The sequence below is a fragment of the Girardinichthys multiradiatus genome, chromosome 5 (genome assembly GCF_021462225.1).
Source record: "Girardinichthys multiradiatus isolate DD_20200921_A chromosome 5, DD_fGirMul_XY1, whole genome shotgun sequence".
NCBI classification, from domain to species: domain Eukaryota; kingdom Metazoa; phylum Chordata; class Actinopteri; order Cyprinodontiformes; family Goodeidae; genus Girardinichthys; species Girardinichthys multiradiatus.
The window spans coordinates 29,028,182-29,054,471 of record NC_061798.1 but is presented as its reverse complement, the minus strand read 5'-3'; the positions used below and the strand labels follow the sequence as shown (position 1 = coordinate 29,054,471).

Here is a 26,290-nt window from a genome sequence, read left to right as displayed (position 1 = left end):
TTTCACAGACGGTGAAGGCTGTATTACCAGAAAAAGCCGCTTCCACCCTCCACTCCTTTGTTCCCGGTGACTGGATCCTGGTCAGAGACTTTAGGAGAAAACACTGGAAGGCCAGGCGCTGGACGGGCCCATATCAGATCCTACTAGTCACCCACACCGCTGTCAAGGTAGCAGAGTGTGTTGCCTGGTTACATGCATCACACTGCAGGAAATCTCCAGCTCCTCCAGCTTCATCTGGCTTCCAGGACAAGTCATCTTCCAACTGGATCATCCACGGTCTAAAAGGTGTGAGGACAGCGGACCACCACAAGACAAAGAACTGTAAGCTGATCACTGGCGAGTGATTGAAGAGGTGGTTGAAGAACATTGTTCTTACAAGGGCACAATAATTCCTTGGGCAGTGCAACGTTATTTCAGAATCTACTTAAGGCCATCACATTGCCTGAAAGTTAGAAATCATAAGGTCCTTTGCCTCACTGCACACACACCACTGTGAGAGACACATAGGAAACATAGAAGGAAGACCTCTACACATTTGCACATAACCTTTCTCTGGATGATGGACTGGCGACGTCTGCAACAGAGAGACTGTCAAACATGCGTCACGATGCTTATTCTCCATAATTTCTTAATATTTGGTGGCTACTAGGCGCTCCTTTGCCTCCTGCCATAGCATTGCATGGAGGCACCTATTACTATTCACCTCTAAACTGGACTCTTTATTATTTTTCTTCCGTCCAGATTAATGCGGCCCGAACCGCAGCGTGCACCCCCACAATATATATATCAAAACGTCCGGCTCGGTCCCGGGAGGTGTGTTATTACTTTTATTGGCGTTTCGAGTTACCATGGCGACGTAATTAACAAAAAACCGCCCCCCCAAAATCCCCATAGGAATGAATGGAGTCAGGGGCGGAGGAATCCTCAAAATTCACTGTTTTTGAGGCTCTACTGTATCGCCATACTTTCACCTAGAAACACAGTTTGACTTTCAGTTTGTAGAAAAATCTGCCGGCTCTTCAGAAATGAAAACGGATTGTTGATAACTGCTACGGTTTCTCTACAATTGGACTTCAAGCGACACAAAGTTTGCGACAAAATCACACTCTAACAGTGGAGATGGCAGTTACTAGAGTGTAAAAAGAGGGGATTTTTTCAGGAAAAATGATTTTTAACTGGCACTCACGGCCACAAATTTCGCTCTAAAGTCACAATTTTCGGTCAGTTTGTAGGGCCGGGCCTCTGCTTTCACACAATAACTTTAAAATTGTTCTAGGTTTCGTAGATTTCTGTCAAAACCCCCTCGATCGCCAAGAGTCACAGGAATTCTGTAGGCCTCCCATGTATTTTCAATGAGTTTGACCAGTAATCCATGAGTGACACCATTTCTTTCCATCATCCTATTTTATACTGTGAATGACATAGAGCTACTAAAATCTCCATGATTGGGGACGAGGGATAGCTGTCGCCCATAGTTTAAAAAAATTTCAAATACCATGTACGGTTTCCGAGATATTAGACTGTGTTCGGGAGCATGTTCAGGCGTTTTTGTCTTTTTCTCCATTTTCCCTCTCTTTTCACCTTGTGTTGTGCCTTTATTATTATATTTTCAAAAATAAAGGATGAATATTAATGTTCCCCTGTCCGTTCTGATAAAAATGGTCCAAGAATGACATCGATCGCCCCTACGGTTTCAGAGTTATGGCCAGTCGTTCGGGAGCATGCGCCTCCATGTTATAAAGCCTAGACCAGGGGAGACAGAGAGTGAGGTGCTGCGTGAGTGAGAAACAGCAGGTGTCAAGTTACACTGACGCTCTTTGCTGATTGGCTGATTCATTCCTCACTGTTCTATTTATAGCTCTGTGTATCTCCTACTGTATATGTCTGGATGTGATTCTGTCTTTCTTTCTGCCTCTCTGTGTCTCACACACAGACACACACCCACACACACACCCACACACACACACACACACAGACACACACAGACACACACACCCACACACACACACACACACAGACACACACCCACAGACATATACACATACATGGATTACTATCTTTCTGGGGACTTTGCATTGACTTTCATTGATTTTCATTCATTTCTATGGCTTAAACATGACCCGACCCCTAACCCTTTGACCATCTTCATAGGAGGCAACTACATGGCGGCCATGTTGTGTGGGGAACTTAAACAGCATGTACTGGTGTTCCAACACCCAGACAACAGTGATTGACCCTAAAGGTCAATTTCTTTCATCAACCCTCCATGCTTATTAATGATAATTTAAAGCTTATAATAACATACACAATGGTTTTAGAATAGCAAGCATGTTCTATATAACTAATAGAAATAACCCAGACCTGAAAGGACAACCATGCTTGATTTTCAAAATAAGACAAAACCTGCTCTACAAAAGAAAAGCCTTTAAACATTAGATGATTGCAGGAGTGGGCTTCACACTACTGTTGGAGATCCCCCAGTGATGGGAATGGGACTATGCTGGTCCTTTGAAACAGGCTTACTGAAACTTCCAAAATAAAAGCCCACATCTTCCATAGTTACTATGGATTTTGTGAGCTGACAACTGCATAGAAAATTATTTTTAAATAGCAAGCGGGTTCTATTTAACTAATGGAACTAACCCAGACCTGAAGGGACAACCATGCTGGACTTTCAAAATAAGACAAAACATGCTCTACAAAATAAAAGCCCTTACATTTTAAACCATAGATTCATTGAAGGACTGGCCTTTACACTATTTTTGAAGCTCAGAAAGTGTTGGAAATGGGACTATGTTGGCCCTTTTAAAATAAGACTTACTGAAACTTTCAAAATAAAAGCCTCAGTCTTCAAGAGTTACTATGGATACTGTGAGCTGACAAGAGCATAGAAAATGATTTTTAAATAGCAAGCGGGTTCTATTTAACTAATGGAACTAACCCAGACCTGAAAGTACAACCATGCTGGACTTTCAAAATAAGACAAAACATGCTCTACAAAATAAAAGCCTTTGCATTTTAAACAATAGATCATTTCAGGACTGGGCTTCACACTAATGTTGGAGCTCACCCAGTGTTGCCCATTTAAAATAAGGCTTACTGAAAATTTCAAAATAAAAGCCTCAGTCTTCCAGAGTCACTAGTAATATTTTAAGCTGATAATAGCATAGACAATGAAAAAATAGCAAGTTCCGGTCCGAGAAGCACGCACCAAGAGGCAGGCCCCGTCTAAATTTCTTCCGAAATTTTCTAGTTTTTTATTTTTTATTTTGTTTCCTTTAACTTGGTGTTGATCACACATGAAACACGTTTCATTTATGATAAAAAAGTGTGGGATTGTAATGTAAAAATGTAAATTGCTTTTGTGCTTCTGAGGTGATGACCAAGTTTGAAATGACAATACCTTTCACCTTCCTTTCTGCCCCCTCTGGGTGGTCTTCCCAAGGCATTTACAAGCTGAAGGGAAATGTGTCTGAACACAAAAGGTGTTTTGTCTCTCCTCCTGTCCCTGGAACCCCTGCTGGTCCAACAATTCCAATTAATCCTAACCATTGAACAGTGCAGTCAGATTCAGTTATTTATTCAAATTGGATAAAACGTTTTTCTGTCTAAGGAAACCCAGCAGATTGCATCCAGTCAGAGACTTGTAACATTCACTCCTCCTGGATGAGCATGTAGAGACAGTGGACAGTCACTGGCGTTGACTTTGCAGCAATCCCTCATACTGAGCATGCATGTAGCGACAGCGGAGAGGAAAAACTCCCTTTTAACAGGAAGAAACCTCCAGCAGAACCAGGCTCAGTGTGAGCGGTCATCTGCCACAACCGACTGGGGGTTTGAGAGAACAGAGCAGAGACACAAAGAGAACAAAGAAGCACTGATCCAGGAGTACTTTCTATGGGAAGGAAAAGTAAATGTTAATGGATGTAGCTCCTTTAGTCGTTTCACCTAGAAAGAAAGAACGGATAAACTCTGAGCCAGTTTTCAAGGTTAGAGTCTGAAAGAGAGCACATAGAGTTAGTTACAGTAGAAGCTCAGTCAGTAGCTATGTCTAGGAGAGAGAAAGGGTTAAACACTGAAAGACAGGGCCATGTGGATCATCGGTAGAGGGTGAGCATTAAGTTGTTGCCAGCAGAAGCTTGGACGATGCCCCTCTCCAGGAAGGTGTCACAGGTAGACACAAAGTCAGGCCAGGTGTAGCTTCTAGGATGAGAAAAGAAAGAGAACAAAGTTAAAAGCTGAAATAACAGCAAATAATGCAAAATTGGAGAGTAGTGTGAGAATGTAGCGAAGAGGGTGAAAGTGGTCATTATGTCCTCCAGCAACCTAAGCCTATAGCAGCATAACTACAGAGATAGCTCAGGATAACCTAAGCTACTCTAACTATAAGCTTTATCAAAAAGGAAAGTTTTAAGCCTAGCCTTAAAAGTAGACAGTTTGTCCATCTAGAGCCCACTGATGGCCATTGTTATACTAAAAACCACAACGATTGGGATACTTCTCTCTGTCAGATTGACCATAACCATTGGAAAAGAGAGGGGGTCATACAGGTAGTAGAAATGGCGGGTGTGTTTGCACCTCAACCATAACTGAGCCGGTTCAGGCTAAACCTGACTCCCCCTTACTCCAACCAACAGGGAGGGAAGAAGATGGAGGTAAAAAATAAGGAAACACTCACTGAAAACACTTTTGAGAGGATAAAAGTTGCAAGGGGCTTTAAGTATTATGAAAAAATGTTCAACCTGTGTTTATTAGTTTGTTTACTTTACTGTATTCAACAATGCAGCGAAACCTGGCTGCAGGAAGGTGTTTGGCTCAAGCTTGCAGCAGACACCTGGTAGCTGTGTCGGATCAAGGTTGGATCCCGTTCACACCACAAACAAATTGTTCTGAGACCCTCTAAAGGAAGGTATGGTTGTTTTTGGTCACCCCCCTAGTGTGATTTCTGCTTTCACATCTACACAAGCAAACCACAATAAGCCGGGGAAACAAACCGGTGTACGTTTTGAATAGACTAAACTTCTCAGGTACAAAAAAACCCCTCAGACACAAAACTCTGATTGCTACATTCTTAATTTCAAAGAATCTTCCCCTGGATTGAAACAGTAAATACAAAGAGCTCGTCAAACACATGTTTTCTGCTATGGCGTATCCACTCTCAAGGGAAGCACAATGGGGTATTTGGCTTTACGTGTGTGTGCAGATCCCCAGGAAATGAAAGTTTTCCATCAGGCGATTGCAGTTATCTCCATCATCACCTCACAGCACCACCCAATTGAAGAGTTTAAGCAAGCCACATGGCCTCTTTATTGAAATAATCAACTTTACTTCTCAATGATTGAAGAAAAACTTCTTACAGATAGCTGTAACTTTCCAGACCTTTGAAATAATTGCAGCCTTTGCATGAAATCCTGTGTAAGGTGTAATCAGTCCCTGCAGGGGATCAGAAGAAACTCCTACAGGAAACAGGACATGCAAAAGAACACAAAGACACGGGAAGACTGCCAAGCAACACTTTACTGGGCTGTTAGTCATATTGGCACTGACTCTCTCCTCCAGAACAAACAGAAAAGAGATACTACTTTTTATTGGTCCACCTATAGGTGATTCATGCCCAGGCAAAAGCAGGAAGGCATATGATAACAAGACTTTGGTCACAAGTCCTTGGAGCGTGTAGCACAGGAAAGTGTGTGAAAAAGAATTATGCATATTCTTCTTGCCTCAACCGCAAGCTCATCTCCAACTTATGTGCAATAATAACCCACTTAACGGGTGATAAATCAATTTAAATCTGTGGTGAGGTTTGGATTGTCTTAGCAAGCAATTTGCTGATTTATTTCATTCAGCAAAAGGGGCGTGCAAATACAAAGCTTCCAACCTCTGTTCACACAAAAACCAAAACCACACCTTAGTTTATCACCACACATACCATCATCATCAATCACTCAGCATGCATAAAAATATAATAGCTTCACTGTGAGTGTAGGAAAGGTGAGTGTGTGCAAGATTCAGTACTCATTAAATGAGACATACATCAAACATAAAGGTGCAAGACAAACAAACAGCAAGAAGTCAGATGAACGCACTTGCAACGTTATTAACTTTTATTTACGTGAGCATTTTCATCTGTTTGCTGGTGTGTAGCTCCATAAATCTCAGGGATTGAAGTGACCCAAGAGAGCGCATGTTTTGCTGTGGGAACAGTTTTTATAAGTTTACCTCAGAAGGTTGTTTTGTGCAAGTAGCAGAAATAACATATTCTGCTGATTTTGACGTACCTTTTTCTATTTGCATAAATCCTTCATTATAAAAGAGGGTAGGGTTTAAGAGGTTGCCACTATAAAGTAAATTCAATAAAACAAGTATACATTCTTGTTTCTTGAGTTGTTTTTAATGTTTTCTTTGATTTGCTTTGATTTGCTATTTCTTCCACTTTGCAATTATGCCTTACTTTGCAATGGTCTATCACATAAAATCCGAACAAAAACATTGATGTTCTTTTTTTGTAAAATGTGACAAGGTTTAAGGGATATGAATGCAAGGAAATGCACATTGTATTAAATTGAACAACAAAAGAATGGCAATCATAATTTGTTTAGTAATGATCTCCTCAACAATCCAATTTTATCCACCCATCCTTTGTCTATGCAAGCTTTAGTGGGGGTTTTGTTCCTATCTCCAGTGGTCATTGGGCGAAAGGCAAGGCACATTTAGGTCGAGTCTATTCATGTCTTTCTGGCCAATGAAACTACAGAAGCTAATTTCTGTATGTTGTCTCCTAAGTGTTCTGATTGCTTTTAGCACATTTTCAGTCCTGCTTGCTGCTGATGTTCAATTACTGGACTTCTGTACAGAGATGCTTCTGTTATCGTCTTATTAAGCCCTTTACATACCCAAGGCAACGAAACAAGCACACTCTACAAACATTTCATCTGCCTGACAGCAGTGTTGAGTTGTTCACTTTGATTTATTTGTACAGGTCACATCATGCCATTCAAGTGCATCAACTGAAGAGCAGCAATTCAATGCCAAACACAAAAGCGTATCTGTCTTCTTAATCTGCTCTCCCACGTTTCCATCACTTCTAAAATGTGCAGCGCAGTAAGAGACACGTTGGATGATTTCTTCACTGCCCGAGGAAGAACAATTAAGTTAACTTGTACATAATTTCAGACAGGTTAGCTTATTACTGCAGTTTCCTAAGTGCAATTTACCGGGCCTTAAGGAAAGCTAGTATCCTTTGGTGAACTCTCTGAAGTAATGGTAATGCTCTTTAGTTGTTCTTCAAGGCACTTCTGTGTGGTGATGTCACCGCTTTTCCGAGCAACTTTGTTGTGCAGGAATGTTAATATTGTGCCGGTGTGAAATGTTGTTTATCTTCAATGACTTAGACATGCAGTTTCAAACTGCGTCCATCCAATCCCTGACATCTGTTTCTTGTTCAGCTCAGAGGAGTTGAGTTTAGACCTTCAAAGTGATAAGCAGCAACTAAAAGAAAGATCTGGTTTATGTTTTCCTGTGCTGTGTACATGCACAGTCAGCAACAGGCATCTATTGGTTGGAGGTGATGAAAAATGGAAATCTCAGAGACGAAAACAGGTACTGTTGCTTAAACTGTCGGTGTTACCATCATGAATCCAGAGCCGGATTAAAATAGTTAACTGTGACACTTTTTAAACTAAATACTCATTTCCAAATGTTTTATGTGACACAGTTGAACTAAATCTTCTGGAGGGTGCATTATGAAAGACTCCATGATGGAAAGAAGCAAACAGGCAAGAGCTTGTTCTCATTCAGGTTATGACGGGCATGCCAGGATTTAATTCCAAGAAAATAACAAGCAGTCGAATATTTGGCGAGCCAAGTGTTGAATAAAGCCAGAAAGAGTTGCAGAAATAAAAACACCACAGGCTGCTGCTGAACAAAAAGAGAGTGAAATGTAAGATGTGCACCATATCTTAGGAGATTTTATTGGAAAGTTTTTCTTTGAGTAATGTGAGAATGTACTTGTGATACATGTCAAGGTCTTTCATTTTCCTGTGTTTGTTCTGATTATTGTCTTGGTAACAAAACAGGTTTGGGCAGCCCTCTGTGTGTGTGTCCTGCATATTAACTATGGCGAAAATCAAAGGGACTTACTTTACCTGACAAAATCTTAGCAGGAATTAAACCCTGTTCGAGGTAAAACCTAACAGACAGTATAGGTGTGGCTGTTTCACTCAACCTGTTGCGGACACAAAAAGGTTTACATAGAAACGTTGTTTAAATAAAAACAGTATAAACAATCTAATGAAGTCTGTGTGAATTTATTTTTAAGTTAGTTTTGTATGCTGGTTTGAAATTTTACTAAATGCATTAAAGAAAGGTTCAGTTTCTCCTTTGTATGATGGCAGAAACTGAAGAATCTGAAGTCAGTGTGTGAAGGGTGAGACGCTGCACCCCTTTTCAGATCATGTTCACGACATCATGCATCCTCTCACGGCTCCACCCACGCTGGCAGCAGCGGTGTGCCGCATAAAAAGGCTGCAGCAGTAGAGCTGTGCATCTCAGCCATCTCCTTGACTCCCAAGCAGGCAGACCTCCTCAGCAACTTCAACAATGAGCAGCCTATCAAGAATCAGCATGTCCAGTACTTACTCTGGGCGCAACCTTGGTGGTGGAAGCTTGGGTGGAGGCCGGATGCAAAGCCAATATGCTTCCAGTGTTTATGGTGGTGCAGGTGGAAGTGGAGCGAAGATTTCTGTTTCTTCTGCAGGGTTTGGAGCTGGAGGTAGAAGTTATGGAATGGGGGCCAGTGGGGGCTTTGGGGGTGGTGAAGGCTTCGGGGCCGGTGGAGGAATGGACCTCCACGTTGGAGCCAACAAGAAAGTCACCATGCAGAACCTGAATGACCGTCTGGCCTCTTACCTCGAGAAGGTGCGCAAACTGGAGAGCGCCAATGCTGAGCTGGAGCTTAAGATCCGACAGTATTTGGATGGCAAAACCGGCCCTGCTGCCCGGGACTACTCAGCTTATGAGGTCACCATTGCCGACCTGCAGGGAAAGGTATGTGGCATCCTGTAACTTTGAATAAAACACCAAAATTTTTTGCATCCAAATTGCATTGCAAAAAAAATCACTGATGGATAAATTGCAGTCAATATTGAAAGCTGCCTCTTCATCCTGCAGATCCAGGATGCCATTAGTGTCAATGGAAGCATCTTTTTGGCCCAGGAGAATGCAAAGTTGGCAGCTGATGACTTTAAAATCAAGTAAGAACAGGGGTTTTTGATTTGATATGTTCATGCGTAGAGGAACAAGTAAATGGAAGATGACATATGTTTTACTGCCCCACAGGTATGAAAATGAGCTTGGCATGCGTACATCAGTGGAGGCAGATATTGCTGAGTTGAAGAGAGTGTTGGATCAACTCACATTAGGCAGATCTGATCTGGAGATGCAGATAGAGGGTCTAAGGGAAGAACTAATCTTCCTTAAGAAGAATCATTTGGAGGTGGGCCTAGAACATGAGCGAGTTTACATCCATGTAGTATAAATCCAGAAAAACCCAACTCAACAGAACATGCATTATCATTGTACAGGAAATGGAAGCTATGAGGAACCAGATGAGTGGCCAGATCAATGTAGAGGTGGACGCAAAACCGCAAGTAGACCTTACCAAAATTATGGCTGAGATCCGTGAGCAGTATGAAGGTGTGGCTGCCAAGAACCAGAGAGAACTCCAGTCCTGGTTCGACTCAAAGGTGAGGCTTGACTCTCAGTGAGAAGCAGTTTAAATCTTTGATGTGAATTACGAATCTGACATTTTCCAATATCTGATGCAGACAGAGGTGCTAAACAAAGAGGTGGTGCAGAGCACCGAAACTCTGCAGACAACCAAGTCAGAGATCTCCGAGCTCCGTCGTACATTTCAAGGCCTGGAAATCGAGTTACAGTCACAATATAGCATGGTAAAGTATCATAACATGGCTGTACTTCTGTTACCATTCACAGAATGCAGTTATTCTGCCTGGTAAATTTAACGATCCTTGCCTCCTTCCTCCTCTCATCAGAAAGCGGGTCTGGAAAACACTTTGGCTGAAACAGAGTCCCGGTACTCTATGAAGCTCCAAGGGCTTCAAATGAAGGTGACATCTCTTGAGAACCAGCTGACGCAGCTGCGTGCCGACATAGAGCAACAAAGCCAGGAGTACAAGAGGCTGCTCGATTTGAAGACGCGACTGGAGATGGAGATTGCAGAATACAGGAGGCTGCTGGATGGAGAGGCCAGGTAAGATAAACAAGACAAACTGACTTTTCATGAAAACCAAATTAAAGCCTCATAATGGTCTTCATAAAAGCACTGTATCCCTCTGTTGACTTTGTAGGTTGGTTGGTGGTACAGAAACCACCAGTGTGAAAAAGGTCATCGTGGTCACAGAGGAGATTAAAGATGGCAAGGTGGTGTCCTCAACCACCTCCAAATAACCTGTTTCATGTAGAGAACACAAGGAGCAACACCTGAAGGATACATGTCACCATCTGAATCAACACTTCATCCTTCATATACCAATGCCATTCAATAAAAGCCTTTACCACTGTGTCCTGTTTGAGTCTTCATAATTCTAGATGATTTCATGGCAGAAGTAAAATATGCTTCCATTAAACTGATCTTCCCTACAATGTTTAGCTAAAGAATTTACTTCTGTTCCCATGTACTTCTGTGAGGCCAATGTGGATCAGCGGGATGAGTAGTCACCCTGCAATCTGAAAGTTGTGGGGTTGATTCCAGCTTCCTCCTTCCACATGTCGATGTGCCCCTTGGAAAGGCACTTAAACCTGTACTTGCCTACTGATCTGCAGAACGGTGTACAAATGTGTGAGTTTGTGAGTGAGACTGGGTGAATGTGGCTCCAGTGTAGAGCGCTTTAAGTCGTCTGACTGGAAAAGCTCTACATAAATTCAGTCCATTTATCATTGATGTTTTACTAATAGTTTGATGAATTATGAACTCCAAAGAGAGAAAACATGTTAGCTTCTACCGCAGAAAAACATAGATCAACATCAAATTTATTGGCTTGAAAACATAGACAATGAATTGCAACAACTTCCTCTCTGAGCATTACTTTCCTATAAGTTAACCTCTTCAGTTCCCCGAAGGGAAATATTTTTTATCAGTACACCAATGTAATTATCATGACTCACAGTAAAGCTCTCAGTTAAACTGCATGCTGGAACATAAACAAGTCATGGAAAAAGATAATATTAAGATATCTAAAAAAACATTATTGGGTCTTCAGACAAGTTGATTTTGCTCCTCTCAGGACATTTAGGGATCTGTGGGAAAACACCAATGAGGGCTAATTTTAAAATCTAAATAATTATGCACACTGATAAAGTAAAAAATAGCAATTTTTTTGTTCCTTTGCCAGTGATTTTAACTTTTTAGTATTTTAAAACTGAAGGAATTTTAAATATCTGCTTATGCTTATGTTTATGACCTCGAAACGATAAAAAGCTAAATTTTCAATGTCATACTTTATATTTTAAAATTGGAAATTAAATTACTGCAGTTTTTTGTCTTTAGTATATTATATACTGTAGTTTCTGATAAAGAAACAGAGTTGCTGGTAATCTTTCAAAGTTATGCTTGAACAAAAATTTAAATTGATATTCCTTCCATAAAATCAAGGAAAGTATGCAGTAGCCCATCTAAGACATGCAGGACACGGGCCCTTGAGGACTGATTTTGGACTCCCCTGGTCTAAGGAGTTGTTGCAGAGGTGGAGGTCCAACTGGGCAGTGGAGGGCTGATGACAGAAGCCTCTATAAACTATATTTTGAGGTTGAAACACATCTGCACATCATCCGAATCTGTAGCTCCCTCCCTAGATTCGATATCAGGTTCAAGTCTAGATTCCAAAACACTAACATGGCTTTCAGTCAGAAAAAACTTGTTAGTAATATTAAAAGAGTGCTTCAAACCTAAATAAATCCGAAGTATGAATAATTTTGGGTTCAATGTTATATAATTAGGAATAAGTAATTTGTAAACTGTCACGTTGTGGTTTTGGATCGGACCAAAGTGCAGACAAGAGCTCGGCAGAATCATCTTTGCAATTCAAAGATTTATTTTACAAGGTCAAAACATAGGAACGAAAATAACAACCTGAGAACAAACAAAGAACCCATAAAGAAAACCTGAATACAAAAGTAAACAAACCTAACCACACTGACTGAATTAACTGGAAAGGAAACAGAAAATAAACTAGTAAACAAGAAGAGTGCAAAGGAACAAATAAAACACAATTAACCACAAAGATACTAAAGAGAAATAAAACTAGGGAATCCAGGGAAGACCAAGAACTATAATAATAATAATAATAATAATAAAATTAAAATAATAATAATAATAAACCATACAAAGTAATAAGAAAACAACCATAAAAGAACTTAAGTAGTAAACACTAGGAGGCGGAAGAAGGAGAAAATAAAAACATGATACAAAAACCAAAATAGAAAAATCTAAGCAAAAGGTAAACAAACACAAAGCTACAAACAGTCCAAAAATGTCACTCCGTGACATAAACTTAGTTTTGCTTGAATTTAGAATGAATTTTAATTCAAGCAGGGTTTGCTACATTGTCCAAAACGCTTTCTGCAGAAGCTCAACATCCTGATAAAAGGACGATGAACCAGAAGAAATTATTTCCATTCATCTATTTTCATCAGCTTTTCCAATAACTCGGCAGGATTTGGTCCCAGTCCCAACTCCATTTTTTAAATAAAATATTTTAAATAAACTAGTGGCTGAAATAGACCATTGGTGGACCAACCTCTTTAGGTCCATTCCATTGAGATCTTAAGAACTAGTCAAAGATCATTAAATCCTTAGGTACTGATCCAGCTAGCTTAAAGGGACTCCATAGGATCAAATAATATGTTGTGAAAAAACTAACTTTAGACGGACTTACAGAATTTGGATTGCTTTGAGAGCATTTACCTTGTGATTATATAGCAGTTTTGGTAAACAACAGCGTTGTTTGGCTGTCAGTTCCTATTAATAAGTACTCAAGGGAATTTATTAATAAAACCAAGTGATTTGTAATTAAATTACCAAGTGAGGAGACCACCTGAATATCAGGAATTCATAGCCAAACACTGTCAGTCTATCAGTACCAGCCTGGATGAGATGGGGTATTATTGAGAATGAAGGAGTGAATCCAAGCACTGGCGTTCTCAATAAAGCACTGAACACATTCTTCACAATGATGAATTATTACCAGACTGGGCTAGCCAGAGAGCACTTTTAAATCCCAGAGCTAGAGTCTGTTAGGTCTCCTTGACTTCATCTTCCTTACTGGACAAATTTCCATATAAATTGTCACTATGAACCCAGATTTTAGATATTTTTGTCTTGTATGTACTTTGTATGTTGTGCTGATGCCCAAATTTCATGGCCCATATGTAACAACAATCTTCAGCGACATTCAGGTTCAAATTAAGCTGTCATGTGCTTGGTTTCTTTCTTTCATATTTTTTTTCTTTTACACATTTTTTTCCCTTTGTATAGGGAAATGAATATTGTCATAATGTCCTGACCTGCAAACGCCAACACAGATGAAAATGAAAACGTGTTTAAAAAAAAAGAAAAAAAAAGGAAAATATTGACAAATAGTTGGGTTTGAGTTAGAAGATGAAAAGTACAAGAGCAATGCTCAAGATTACAAATTCAACACGATAGTGGTAATTTAAACATTATTCAGGCATCTACAATATTATGACAAACTGATTTGTCTGAGGGAAATGCGCTTTTTTGACTTCTATGATCTTAGAGTTTGTGGTAGCAGAAACATTAGAAAATGTTGTTTTATTTAATTCTTAATGCATTTTTTATGTTTTTGTTTTGACACATGCTGAACAAAGAAGGAAGAACTACGTTTCGCTGATGAGTGCAGATGTTCTGTATATATCATGATGTTTAGACCAGATGGTTTAAGGTTCACAGAATGACATAGATAGGTTTGATTAACACACTCCCTCACACCATATGACTCAGGGAACCCAACGTTGGTATTTGCAACACGTAATGAACGACACACACACATTGTCTTGACTCTGTTGCTGAGCAGATAAACTTGTTGCTTTGTCTTTAGATTGTTAACCAATCCTAGGGACTGTTCTTGGTGAGGGAGGATATTTTGTAACCATTTAATGCTATATTCTATGAGTAAATGGGAATTCTGTGTTTTGCATATGCTTTGCTATGCGGTTTCTCCATCTGCGGAAAGAGGGTCATGTTCACAGTCTAGGACTGTAAATCAGGCAGCCAATTAGGGATCCCTAATCTGGATTAGGACCAGTGTTAAATTATCTGGACCAGCTGTTTAATGTCACAGTAGTAATAGTCAAGAAAAAAAACTCTGTTCTCTGTACCAAATCCTGAACCATGCTTATATCTTTAGCCACTGAATGTTTGAGGATTTTGTCATGAAGAATTGAACCATTTACTGTGTACTATGACAAGAACTGGGAGGTAACTCTGGAAAAAGGAGGCAGATCTAACGCTTGTAACTATATTTGTTCTAGTGTGTTTGTTAGTGAGTGTCAGCAAGAGAATATATATTTGCTGTTTAGATTGTATATATATATATATATTATAAAACACACAAGAAACTTCAATTTGACTGCAAAATCTTTATAGAATTTTTCTGATGCCTTTCATATTTTTACTAAACTTGATCCACATCAACGTCCACCGTCTTAGAAGAAGTGACCACCTTTCCATCCACAACTGTCTCCTGCACAATGATGGTCTTTGTGATCACTGCTGAAAAACAAGTAGGATTCATAAATGCATTTTAAGAGGTCCTAAAAACTGAAAATACTTAAAACAATGACTTTAGAAGAAAATCTGTCTCACCTTGTTTTGATCTGGAGGGAAGATGAAAAATAAAATCATTACTTCATGCTTATTTAGTCTTACTCATAATGTTCTCATTATCTGTAATATTAGTTTAGATTTATCTTCAGCTGGGTCTCACCTGTCATCCTCCCCATCGAGCAGCCTCCTGTACTCCACAATTTCTGCCTCCAGACGGGTCTTGAGGTCCAGAAGTGTGCCGTACTTCAGGTTGTTTTCATTGATGCTGACGGTGAGAAGTGTCATCTGAGCTTCCAGGCCTGTGACCATGGACTGGAGACCTGCCAGCTGTGCTGAATAGCGTTCCTGAGTCTCTCGCAGAGTTGCCTCTAGAGATGATTTCTGTTGTACAGAGATTTTGCGTTATTTTTTAAATGTTTTGTGCATGAAAAGATAAACTGGATGATGTGTTGGTGTAAACATATGACAAGTAAAGGGGGAGACATACCATACTCAGATGGGACTGCTGTTCAATCTGAAGCCTCTGCAGGGTGCTCTTCAGTTCTTTAATCTCAAGGCGGGATGCCTCAAGACTGGTTGAACGTACTTCTGCATCCTTCTCCACCACTGTAATCTGGGCAGAAACACGATAATAAATTTTATTAGATTCCAGTGAAACTGAGTCAAATTGTAAAAACTGTTACTAGCGTCTGACCTTGTTCTGGTACCACAACTCCAGCTCCTTGCGGTTCTTGGTAATAACACCCTCGTAGTGCTCTCTGATCTCTGTCATGATCTGGTTCAGGTCTACAGGAGAAGGAGCCTCCACCTCCACGTTAACCTGGCCGCTCATGTGAGCCCTTAGCAGAGCAAGTTCCTGCAGGGGGAAGTTGTTAACATTTAAATTGAATAAGCTCAAAGCCTGAAAATATTTCCTTGTCTGTATTATGATTAGATAAAGTGTTGCTATATTGTATTGCAAGTAACTTTTTCTTTTTTTTTTACTGTGGGGTAGATGTGTTGATGAGTGTTGGACAAACAGCAGAAATGATCTTATGGAAGAAAAGAACAATGCAGGGAAATGAGAAGAGAGAAGAGACCAGAACCAGATAAAACTAAATGCAGCAGAGCCATTCATTTAACAGAGACCTAAAATAATATTTCCTCTGTTTTATCAGGGGGAAGGAAGAGGTCATGCGTGTTTTATGCTTAGTGCACAACAGAAATATGAGTCAAGCTCATAAAGTAAATAGCTGCAGATGGATGATTTAAAACTAGCATTAATTAATCAAAGCAGGAGCAATGCATTTCAGTTTCTGTTTAGACATGGTGTGGAGAGACATTCTGACTTATCTGCCACCCTAAAGCTGTTGAACTTCTTGCTCTTTCAGGGCCTCTTGATTTTCTTTGCAGCCTTACCTCTTCATGGTTCTTCTTCAAGAAGATGAGCTCGTCCTTCAGGGACTCGTACTGACTCTCCAGATCCATTCTGTTCAGATTGAGATCATCCAGCACCTTCCTCAGTCCAGCGATGTCACTGTCTACAGCATGCCTCATGCTTAGCTCGTTCTCATACCTGAGAAGATTTCACAAAGAAGGGCAGAACAGGTCAGAGAGGTTTCTGGGCCACATCACAAGAGAAAGTTTGCAGTTAGGCAAGAGTTCAAGCTCTGATGCATGAGTGAAATATTACAACAGTAGCAGGGGAACAAACACTTAGAGAAAAACTCACTTCATTTTAAAGTCCTCAGCGGCCAATTTTGAATTGTCAATCTCCAAGTAGATCTTAGCGTTGGAAGTGGAGGCAGCTCGGATCTGAGGGTGAAAAAACAAATCAGGGTAAAAAGCACTGACATAAAAAGGCTGCTGGTGTTTAAGAACGTTGAGCATCTTTTATTCTTCAGATTTCAGTGTTTCTTGTTGATAAAAGGTAGAAAACATAAAGTGTTTCCTTCACAAATATAGTTTAATTGAACTGTTTAAAATGATGTACATCCAATTTTAAAACGTTATTTGTCCAAAAAAACTAACAATGCAAAATCAGTAAAGGACTGATGAACGAGTAACTGTGACAATCAATAACAGTAATTAAACTTCCTTAACAGCATTCTTTGAATGACACCTATCGATGTTAATGGCTCTCAAATGTGGTGCCTTCACAGACACAACATGGGATCAGATTCCTCATTAAACATGTACACATAATGGTTTTGTTAGTCCATGACAGGGGTTACATACCCATAAAGCACTGACATGCAGCCTTCTGGGTGTTTTCCTCTTACCTTATCCTGCAGGTTTGCGATGGTGGCCAAGTAGGCACTGTAATCATGGGTGATCACAGTTTTGCTCATGTACCACTCACTGATCTGCCTATCCAGACGTTCGTTCTCCTTCTCCAGCTTGCGCACCTTCTCCAGATAGGAGGCCAGACGGTCATTCAGGTTCTGAAGCATAGCCTTCTCGTTGGCATCAACGTGGAGGTCAAGCCCGTCGGTGAGGTCTAAACCTCTTGATGAGTAGTATGAGTGGCCAATCAGCGGTGTGGAGATGCGGGTGCCATAATCCCCTGCACCACCATAGACACTCATGGTCTTCTGGCTGACGGACCTCTGGCTGTAGGGTCTGGAACTGAAAGACATCTTGGAGAGTCTGGTTCTGAACCAGCAAGGATAACTGGAGATGATCTGCAGTGCAAAGCATCACTGGACCTCTCTGGTTATATAGCTGTCACAAAGAACAAAGAGGGAAGGGCCTGGAGGTTTAGATGAAGGGAGGAATGCAGCTGGCAGATTACCCCACACTCTTCTGTACAATCACTTCATCACTTGGGTGTGGTGACCTGGGGGTAGGGGTTATTTTGCCCATTATCAAGTCAAACTTGTGATTCCACTTTTTCTGTTTCTTCAAGGGCAGCCGGTATTAGTCTTTTTTAGCCTTTTTGTTGCTACAGTAAACCACAAACATGTTTTTATTAAAGCGACACTCAAGTAACTGTTATACATTATATTTGTATTATAAGAGTATTTAGGTGTTCCAACTGCTCATTGTAGTGACAGAAGTGGCACATACCAGTAACAATTTCACCTCTGTGAAAACTGGGTGGAGAGGTTGAGCTGCAGTTATTTTAGGCACATAAGCTTCGGGGAAATATCTTTAAGGGACTCTTTAGGATTAGGTGATGAAAGAAAGAAAATGGTCGTTCAAGTAGCTCAGTAACAGTAGTAATTATCTCTCCAACCACATGTGCCTTTTGTCTCCACTGCTTATTAGCAGAAACACAAAAGCTTTAGCGATAAACAAGTAAAACATCAATGTTCCTTCTTTTGTGAACATCTTAGATCACAGATCTTAACATTTAAGTAATATATCTAAGCTTATAGATGATAATATATAGTAATATAAATTTTTGTGCGCTCCTGACTGCGATACTAAAAAGGAAGATATTTGCCCTGACAGCATGACAGAGACTGTTTTTAGGTAAAGTTAAATATTTACTAACAAAATAAAATATTCCTAAAATGGAAAATGTTAGGAACAACACAAAGTGTTAATCTTTTAAGAGTTATGCCTTTTGGTTCCTTTTTGATTTCAGAGTAAAAGGACCACAAATATCAAACAACTTCAACTCACCTGAACCGGGTGACACAAAATCTGCATTTTATTAATTTCTTAAAGTTGAGTAAACGTAACCATAGCAAACACTTTCAAAGACAGAATTTTTTTGTGTTCCAGTTTACACAACCCATTCAACCCACACCTGCAAAGAACTCCAGCCAAAGATTAAGGTATGTGTTGTGAAGATACAGGGGTTGGACAATGAAACTGAAACGCCTGGTTTTAGACCACAATAATTTATTAGTATGGTGTAGGGCCTCCTTTTGCGGCCAATGCAGCGTCAATTTGTCTTGGGAATGACATATACAGGTCCTTCTCAAAAAATTAGCATATTGTAATAAAGTTCATTATTTTCTATAATGTAATGATGAAAATTTAATATTCATATATTTTAGATTCATTGCACACTAACTGAAATATTTCAGGTATTTTATTGTCTTAATACAGATGATTTTGGCATACAGCTCATGAAAACCCAAAATTCCTATCTCACAAAATTAGCATATTTCATCCGACCAATAAAAGAAAAGTGTTTTTAATACAAAAAACGTCAACCTTCAAATAATCATGTACAGTTATGCACTCAATACTTGGTCGGGAATCCTTTTGCAGAAATGACTGCTTCAATGCGGCGTGGCATGGAGGCAATCAGCCTGTGGCACTGCTGAGGTCTTATGGAGGCCCAGGATGCTTCGATAGCGGCCTTTAGCTCATCCAGAGTGTTGGGTCTTGAGTCTCTCAACGTTCTCTTCACAATATCCCACAGATTCTCTATGGGGTTCAGGTCAGGAGAGTTGGCAGGCCAATTGAGCACAGTGATACCATGGTCAGTAAACCATTTACCAGTGGTTTTGGCACTGTGAGCAGGTGCCAGGTCGTGCTGAAAAATGAAATCTTCATCTCCATAAAGCTTTTCAGCAGATGGAAGCATGAAGTGCTCCAAAATCTCCTGATAGCTAGCTGCATGGACCCTGCCCTTGATAAAACACAGTGGACCAACACCAGCAGCTGACATGGCACCCCAGACCATCACTGACTGTGGGTACTTGACACTGGACTTCTGGCATTTTGGCATTTTTTGGCATTTCCTTCTCCCCAGTCTTCCTCCAGACTCTGGCACCTTGATTTCCGAATGACATGCAGAATTTGCTTTCATCCGAAAAAAGTACTTTGGACCACTGAGCAACAGTCCAGTGCTGCTTCTCTGTAGCCCAGGTCTGGGGAATGCGGCACCTGTAGCCCATTTCCTGCACACGCCTGTGCACGGTGGCTCTGGATGTTTCTACTCCAGACTCAGTCCACTGCTTCCGCAGGTCCCCCAAGGTCTGGAATCGGCCCTTCTCCACAATCTTCCTCAGGGTCCGGTCACCTCTTCTCGTTGTGCAGCGTTTTCTGCCACCCTTTTTCCTTCCCACAGACTTCCCACTGAGGTGCCTTGATACAGCACTCTGGGAACAGCCTATTCGTTCAGAAATTTCTTTCTGTGTCTTACCCTCTTGCTTGAGGGTGTCAATAGTGGCCTTCTGGACAGCAGTCAGGTCGGCAGTCTTACCCATGATTGGGGTTTTGAGTGATGAACCAGGCTGGGAGTTTTAAAGGCCTCAGGAATCTTTTGCAGGTGTTTAGAGTTAACTCGTTGATTCAGATGATTAGGTTCATAGCTCATTTAGAGACCCTTTTAATGATATGCTAATTTTGTGAGATAGGAATTTTGGGTTTTCGTGAGCTGTATGCCAAAATCATCCGTATTAAGACAATAAAATACTTGAAATATTTCAGTTAGTGTGCAATGAATCTAAAATATATGAATGTTAAATTTTCATCATGACATTATGGAAAATAATGAACTTTATCACAATATGCAAATTTTTTGAGAAGGACCTGTACAAGTCCTGCACAGTGGTCAGAGGGATTTTAAGCCATTCTTCTTGCAGGATAGTGGCCAGGTCACTACGTGATACTGGTGGAGGAAAACGTTTCCTGACTCGCTCCTCCAAAACACCCCAAAGTGGCTCAATAATATTTAGATCTGGTGACTGTGCAGGCCATGGGAGATGTTCAACTTCACTTTCATGTTCATCAAACCAATCTTTCACCAGTCTTGCTGTGTGTATTGGTGCATTGTCATCCTGATACACGGCACCACCTTCAGGATACAATGTTTGAACCATTGGATGCACATGGTCCTCAAGAATGGTTTGGTAGTCCTTGGCAGTGACGCGCCCATCTAGCACAATTATTGGGCCAAGGGAATGCCATGATATGGCAGCCCAAACCATCACTGATCCAACCCCCATGCTTCACTCTGGGCATGCAACAGTCTGTGTGGTACGCTTCTTTGGGGCTTCTCCACACCGTAACTCTCCCGGATGTGGGGAAAACAGTAAAGGTGGACTCATCAGAGAACAATACATGTTTCACATTGTCCACAGCCCAAGATTTGCACTCCTCGCACCATTGAAACCGACGTTTGGCATTGGCATGAGTGACCAAAGGTTTGGCTATAGCAGCCCGCCGTGTATATTGACCCTGTGGAGCTCCCGACGGACAGTTCTGGTGGAAACAGGAGATTTGAGGTGCACATTTAATTCTGCCGTGATTTGGGCAGCCGTGGTTTTATGTTTTTTGGATACAATCCGGGTTAGCACCCGAACATCCCTTTCAGACAGCTTCCTCTTGCGTCCACAGTTAATCCTGTTGGATGTGGTTCGTCCTTCTTGGTGGTACTGTGCTCTTACCCTGCTAATTGAACCTTCACACTCTGCTCTTACTGGTGCAATGTGCAATCAATGAAGACTGGATACCAGGTTGGTCCAATTTAGCCATGAAACCTCCCACACTAAAATGACAGGTGTTTCAGTTTCATTGTCCAACCCCTGTATGTATGGCATTGATCTGGGCAATCTGACTGTTGTTCATCAGAGAGACATCAGAGAGACATCAGAGAGACAGCGTGGAGAACAAAATGTCCCCGTGGCAAGTGGTTTTTGCTTTTGGCGCAAAAACCTGCAGATAAACCAAACCGCACAGAGAGAGATGTGCACACAACAGACAGAATGATGGCAGTGTAGAAGATGACCAGCAGCTCCTGTGGAAGGTTGTACTTCTTGAGTTGCCACAGGAAGTACAGTCTCTACTGGGCCTTCTTCTAAACAGTGTAGCGTGTTAGAACCAGCTCAGGTCCCAAGAAACTGAAAGTGTCCACAACAACCCTGTGTCCACAGTAGACACAGGATGAGGAGGATGATGGTGAGAGGCAGTATGAGGGGTGTTCTCTGAAAGTCGACCCTCGTCTCCACTGTCTTTAACGGGTTTAGCGGCAAGTGGTTCTGAGCGCACCAGCCGATCCACCTTCATTCTGTATGATACCCGTCATTGTTCTGGATCCGTCCACTAACAGTGGTGTCAACTGCAAACTTTAGAAGTTTCACAGACGGGTCCGCTGAGGTAAAGTCATTTGTGTAGAGAGAGAAGAGGAATGGGGAGAGAACACACCCCTGGAGGGTGCCGGTGCTGATGGTTCTTAAGCGGGAGAAGATGGTCCACAGCCTCATTGTGCTGCTACCGGTCAGTCAGGAAGCTGATGATCCACTAATAGGTGAAAGCTGGTACTATCTAAAAATGATTAGAAAACTATTTTTTAGCTCCGCAACTGTTATGAATTCCTTTTACACATTGCTGCAGAAAGTGTCTGTCACCTGTTAAACATCAATCATGTTGTCACTGTGTGTATTTCAGGTGGCTGACATTGATATTTGGCTAATTTGAACCCATACCAATGTTACTGAAGCAAAAACATAAACACTTATAATGTGGGGTACTTTTGTCTTAAAAAAAAGTTAAAATCTGTTAATAAAAATTCTACTTTAATTTTTGGCTCCAGCAACAATGAATGCATTCCCATCTGGCACAGTTACAGTTTATGCTTGGTGTGAATTTAAGGAAACTAAGATTCTAAATGTCAAACAATCTACAGGAGGCAAGTTAAAACACCTTAATATGAAATTAGTATTGCTGTTGAAAGCATGCTAATGTGCAAATGATAATATATAGGTATGTATAGGCATGCTAGCACACTGAACAAAGCATAAACTTATTAGCTTGCAGACTAAGTACGATAACTTACTGTTGATGACTTATTAAAAATGCTTCTTAATAGTGAAGACATTCCCATCTGTCAGGGTTACAGTTAAGGCCAAATTCTAATTAGCAAACTCTTAAATGCAAACAACTGAAAATAAGCTATAGCTGCTAAATATCAAATTAGAGTTGTTAATGTGAGCATATTAACAGAAAAAAACCGATATTATTATTAAGAATTAAACAGTAGAAATATGCCTGTGAACCAATAAAATTATATTTTGACTTTTGCAAAACAATTGGCATTAAATTATTTTCAGGTAGAATTAAAAGTTTTAAACACAGCTAACTGACGCATGCATGTTACCTAACTGAAATTAACATTTAGCTCAATTGAACCCTTTAGAGATCAGACTAAAGCAAGACACAAAAACACACACCGTGATTAATTTCAAACTGTATTCATAGTGCATAGAAAATTGCAATTGCAGTGTCTTTCTGATGCTTTCTCTCTGTACCTACAGTATTGGTCTTGTCATATTAGTCATAGCTTCCTCTTTAGTTCAGTTTTTAACATGAGTTTATATACCACCTTGCAAAAGGTTTCAGATGAATTAACAAAAAAGTAGTTAATTTATATATTTTTATGTACTTATGCATATTGTGGCTGATAGTTTGCAGTTTCGGTGAAAAACTATTTGTTTTGTGCACTACATAGTTAGAATTCTAACCTGCCTATCACTGTTAACATTTCACAACCTCTTTGTTCACCTCTCAAACTGATAAGCAGGGTGAGGCCAGATCCCGTGATGACTAATTTACACCTGAAAAATGCCGATCAGTCTGTTCGTTCTAAAGCAACTATGGAGCAATCACTATCAAAAGCACACAACACACAAACACGAACAAATGATTTTTGATCAACAGTAGAAGTCTGAGGCACTTCACCAGTTTCTAAGATTTTAGAATAGGATGAATCCTAATTATATATATCCAAGAGATTGCCATGAGAGCAGGTTAGGCTTGCAGCACAGTGTTTTATGTGTCATTTTAAACATCTATTCCCTGCTCAGTTTTGCTAAAGTTATATAGCTCTGCCCAGTTTGTTAAAGTACGCCAACGCCCTAAGGGCTTCACTGCAGATTCTCCACCTAATAACACAAATGTCGTGTTTGCAGCAAGTGGCATGTTAGAAGTGGGACATACCTTTTATAACAGCACTGTTGTTTCTCCCCATAGTAACTTTGAGAGGTGATGACAGCATCAGAATCCAAAAGAACAAGATAATCTGTCCAATATAAGATCAGCCAAGCAGAAAAGTAACCATAATTATTGTAGAACGTAAGTGGCATAAAAGCACTCACCTTCATTCTTATATGACTATTTGGATTTATCTGAATAAACATGATGATATCCTAAAAACAGGATCTGTTTCTGCTTTTATTTTTAACTGCATTATTCTAAGCATCGATGGAGTTCAGGCAGGGGAGGAAGCAAACATGGTTTATGTTAACTGAGTTTGTAATCATGGTTGAGTGAGTGTTCATCTGAAACTATTTTAAACACCTCTTAAGCTACATCGAAGATGTAATGCCTTGCACATAGTATTCATTTCATCATGTTATACAATCACAAAGCCCATGTAGGCACAGGGATTTTATTTGATGCTTCTCCAAAGAAGCATTCTTCCAAGGCTATGTGAAGCATTTGTGCAACAGTACCCCTTTGTGGATGACAGATGAAACACATGTTGTAAAAATGCAAACAAAAATCCAAACATTTATGGATAAAAATTTAAATAGATAGTGCTGTGTATGTATATATCATATTCTAAATTTGGATATGGGATATGAGGAGTCCTTAAAAATGTGGCCTATCACAATGCGTTGGAAGTGATGTGACATATGTACACACACACACAAACACACACACACACACACAAACACACACACACACACACACACACACACACACACACACACACACACCAGCAGTAATCAAAACAAAAGGTGGCTACTTTGAAGAACCTAGAATATAAGACATATTTTCAGTTGTTTCACACTTTTTTGTTCAGTATATAATTCCACATGTGTTAATTCATAGTTTTGATGCCTTCAGTGTGAAGCTACAATATTCATAGTCCTGAAAATAAAGAACTCTTTGAATGAGAAGGTGTGTCCAAACCTTTGGTCTGTACTGTATATATATATATATATATATATATACATATATATATATATATATATATATTTATATGTATATATAGATATATATACATATATATATATATATTACCAGAATCATTTCCTCTTGCTAAAGGCAAGAATGATAACCAATAATTTGTAGATAGGTTTGTATAACTTTCCATTAATTCAAAAGTTTGCATACATTTTCTTGGTTATTCCTGAATGTTGGTCATTATTGTTATTATCAATTTTAGTTTTATCAGACCACAGAACATGTCTCCAAGATTGAAGTCATTTTCCATTTGCAAAATGTAATTTGGCTTTTGATGTTGATTTTGCTGTCATTGCTTCTTCCTTGCTGAGTGACCATTATGCCCATGCTAGAACAGGACCTGTGTCAGCAAGGATAATGACATTCTCTAACCAACTTCAGTAACCATCTTCACAAGGTTTTTTCTTTTGGGTTGGCCCATACATTTCACACCATAATACAGGTCCTTCTCAAAATATTAGCATATTGTGATAAAGTTCATTATTTTCCATAATGTCATGATGAAAATTTAACATTCATATATTTTAGATTCATTGCACACTAACTGAAATATTTCAGGACTTTTATTGTCTTAATATGGATGATTTTGGCATACAGCTCATGAAAACCCAAAATTCCTATCTCACAAAATTAGCATATTATTAAAAGGGTCTCTAAACGAGCTATGAACCTAATCATCTGAATCAACGAGTTAACTCTAAACACCTGCAAAAGATTCCTGAGGCCTTTAAAACTCCCAACCTGGTTCATCACTCAAAACCCCAATCATGGGTAAGACTGCCGACCTGACTGCTGTCCAGAAGGCCACTATTGACACCCTCAAGCAAGAAGGTAAGACACAGAAAGAAATTTCTGAACGAATAGGCTGTTCCCAGAGTGCTGTATCAAGGCACCTCAGTGGGAAGTCTGTGTGAAGGAAAAAGTGTGGCAGAAAACGCTGCACAACGAGAAGAGGTGACCGGACCCTGAGGAAGATTGTGGAGAAGGGCCGATTCCAGACCTTGGGGGACCTGCGGAAGCAGTGGACTGAGTCTGGAGTAGAAACATTCAGAGCCACCGTGCACAGGCGTGTGCAGGAAATGGGCTACAGGTGCCGCATTCCCCAGGTCAAGCCACTTTTGAACCAGAAACAGCGGCAGAAGCGCCTGACCTGGGCTACAGAGAAGCAGCACTGGACTGTTGCTCAGTGGTCCAAAGTACTTTTTTCGGATGAAAGCAAATTCTGCATGTCATTCAGAAATCAAGGTGCCAGAGTCTGGAGGAAGACTGGGGAGAAGGAAATGCCAAAATGCCAGAAGTCCAGTGTCAAGTACCCACAGTCAGTGATGATCTGGGGTGCCGTGTCAGCTGCTGGTGTTGGTCCACTGTGTTTTATCAAGGGCAGGGTCAATGCAGCTAGCTATCAGGAGATTTTGGAGCACTTCATGCTTCCATCTGCTGAAAAGCTTTATGGAGATGAAGATTTCATTTTTCAGCACGACCTGGCACCTGCTCACAGTGCCAAAACCACTGGTA

General features: G+C 40.3%; 2 protein-coding genes across 3 annotated transcripts; one reads left to right on the top strand and one right to left on the bottom strand.

The window, feature by feature from the left end:
• Positions 1–8,533: 8,533 nt before the first annotated feature.
• Positions 8,534–10,580, top strand: LOC124868468 (keratin, type I cytoskeletal 13-like). The gene is made up of 7 exons (XM_047365788.1): positions 8,534–9,045; positions 9,169–9,251; positions 9,337–9,493; positions 9,582–9,743; positions 9,825–9,950; positions 10,053–10,270; positions 10,368–10,580. Exons 1-7 carry the CDS (start codon positions 8,599–8,601, stop codon positions 10,465–10,467), a joined length of 1,293 nt encoding a protein of 430 aa, XP_047221744.1. The 5' UTR covers positions 8,534–8,598; the 3' UTR covers positions 10,468–10,580.
• A 4,081-nt stretch (positions 10,581–14,661) lies between these two features.
• krt98 (keratin 98) lies at positions 14,662–17,544 on the bottom strand. Of its 2 annotated transcripts, none has more exons than XM_047365790.1 (8): positions 17,125–17,544; positions 16,575–16,657; positions 16,262–16,418; positions 15,558–15,719; positions 15,351–15,476; positions 15,024–15,244; positions 14,903–14,913; positions 14,662–14,809 (listed from the first exon to the last, which is right to left on the bottom strand). In XM_047365790.1, exons 1-8 carry the CDS (start codon positions 17,479–17,481, stop codon positions 14,712–14,714), a joined length of 1,215 nt encoding a protein of 404 aa, XP_047221746.1. In that variant the 5' UTR covers positions 17,482–17,544; the 3' UTR covers positions 14,662–14,711. The 2 variants fall into 2 exon arrangements, with proteins under 2 accessions (XP_047221746.1, XP_047221747.1); XM_047365791.1 differs by having other exon boundaries at positions 14,662–14,806.
• Between the last annotated feature and the right edge of the window lie 8,746 nt (positions 17,545–26,290).

Excerpts from the sequence above, each read along its gene's own strand:
- LOC124868468 (XM_047365788.1), top strand. The coding sequence starts at position 8,599 with ATGAGCAGCCTATCAAGAATCAGCATGTCCAGTACTTACTCTGGGCGC. Across the intron at positions 9,046-9,168 it reads TTGCCGACCTGCAGGGAAAG|ATCCAGGATGCCATTAGTGT; the intron begins GTATGTGGCATC and ends TTCATCCTGCAG. Across the intron at positions 9,494-9,581 it reads TTAAGAAGAATCATTTGGAG|GAAATGGAAGCTATGAGGAA; the intron begins GTGGGCCTAGAA and ends ATCATTGTACAG.
- krt98 (XM_047365790.1), bottom strand. The coding sequence starts at position 17,481 with ATGTCTTTCAGTTCCAGACCCTACAGCCAGAGGTCCGTCAGCCAGAAG. Across the intron at positions 15,477-15,557 it reads AGTTGTGGTACCAGAACAAG|ATTACAGTGGTGGAGAAGGA; the intron begins GTCAGACGCTAG and ends GTTTCTGCCCAG. Across the intron at positions 15,245-15,350 it reads AGCAGTCCCATCTGAGTATG|AAATCATCTCTAGAGGCAAC; the intron begins GTATGTCTCCCC and ends TCTGTACAACAG.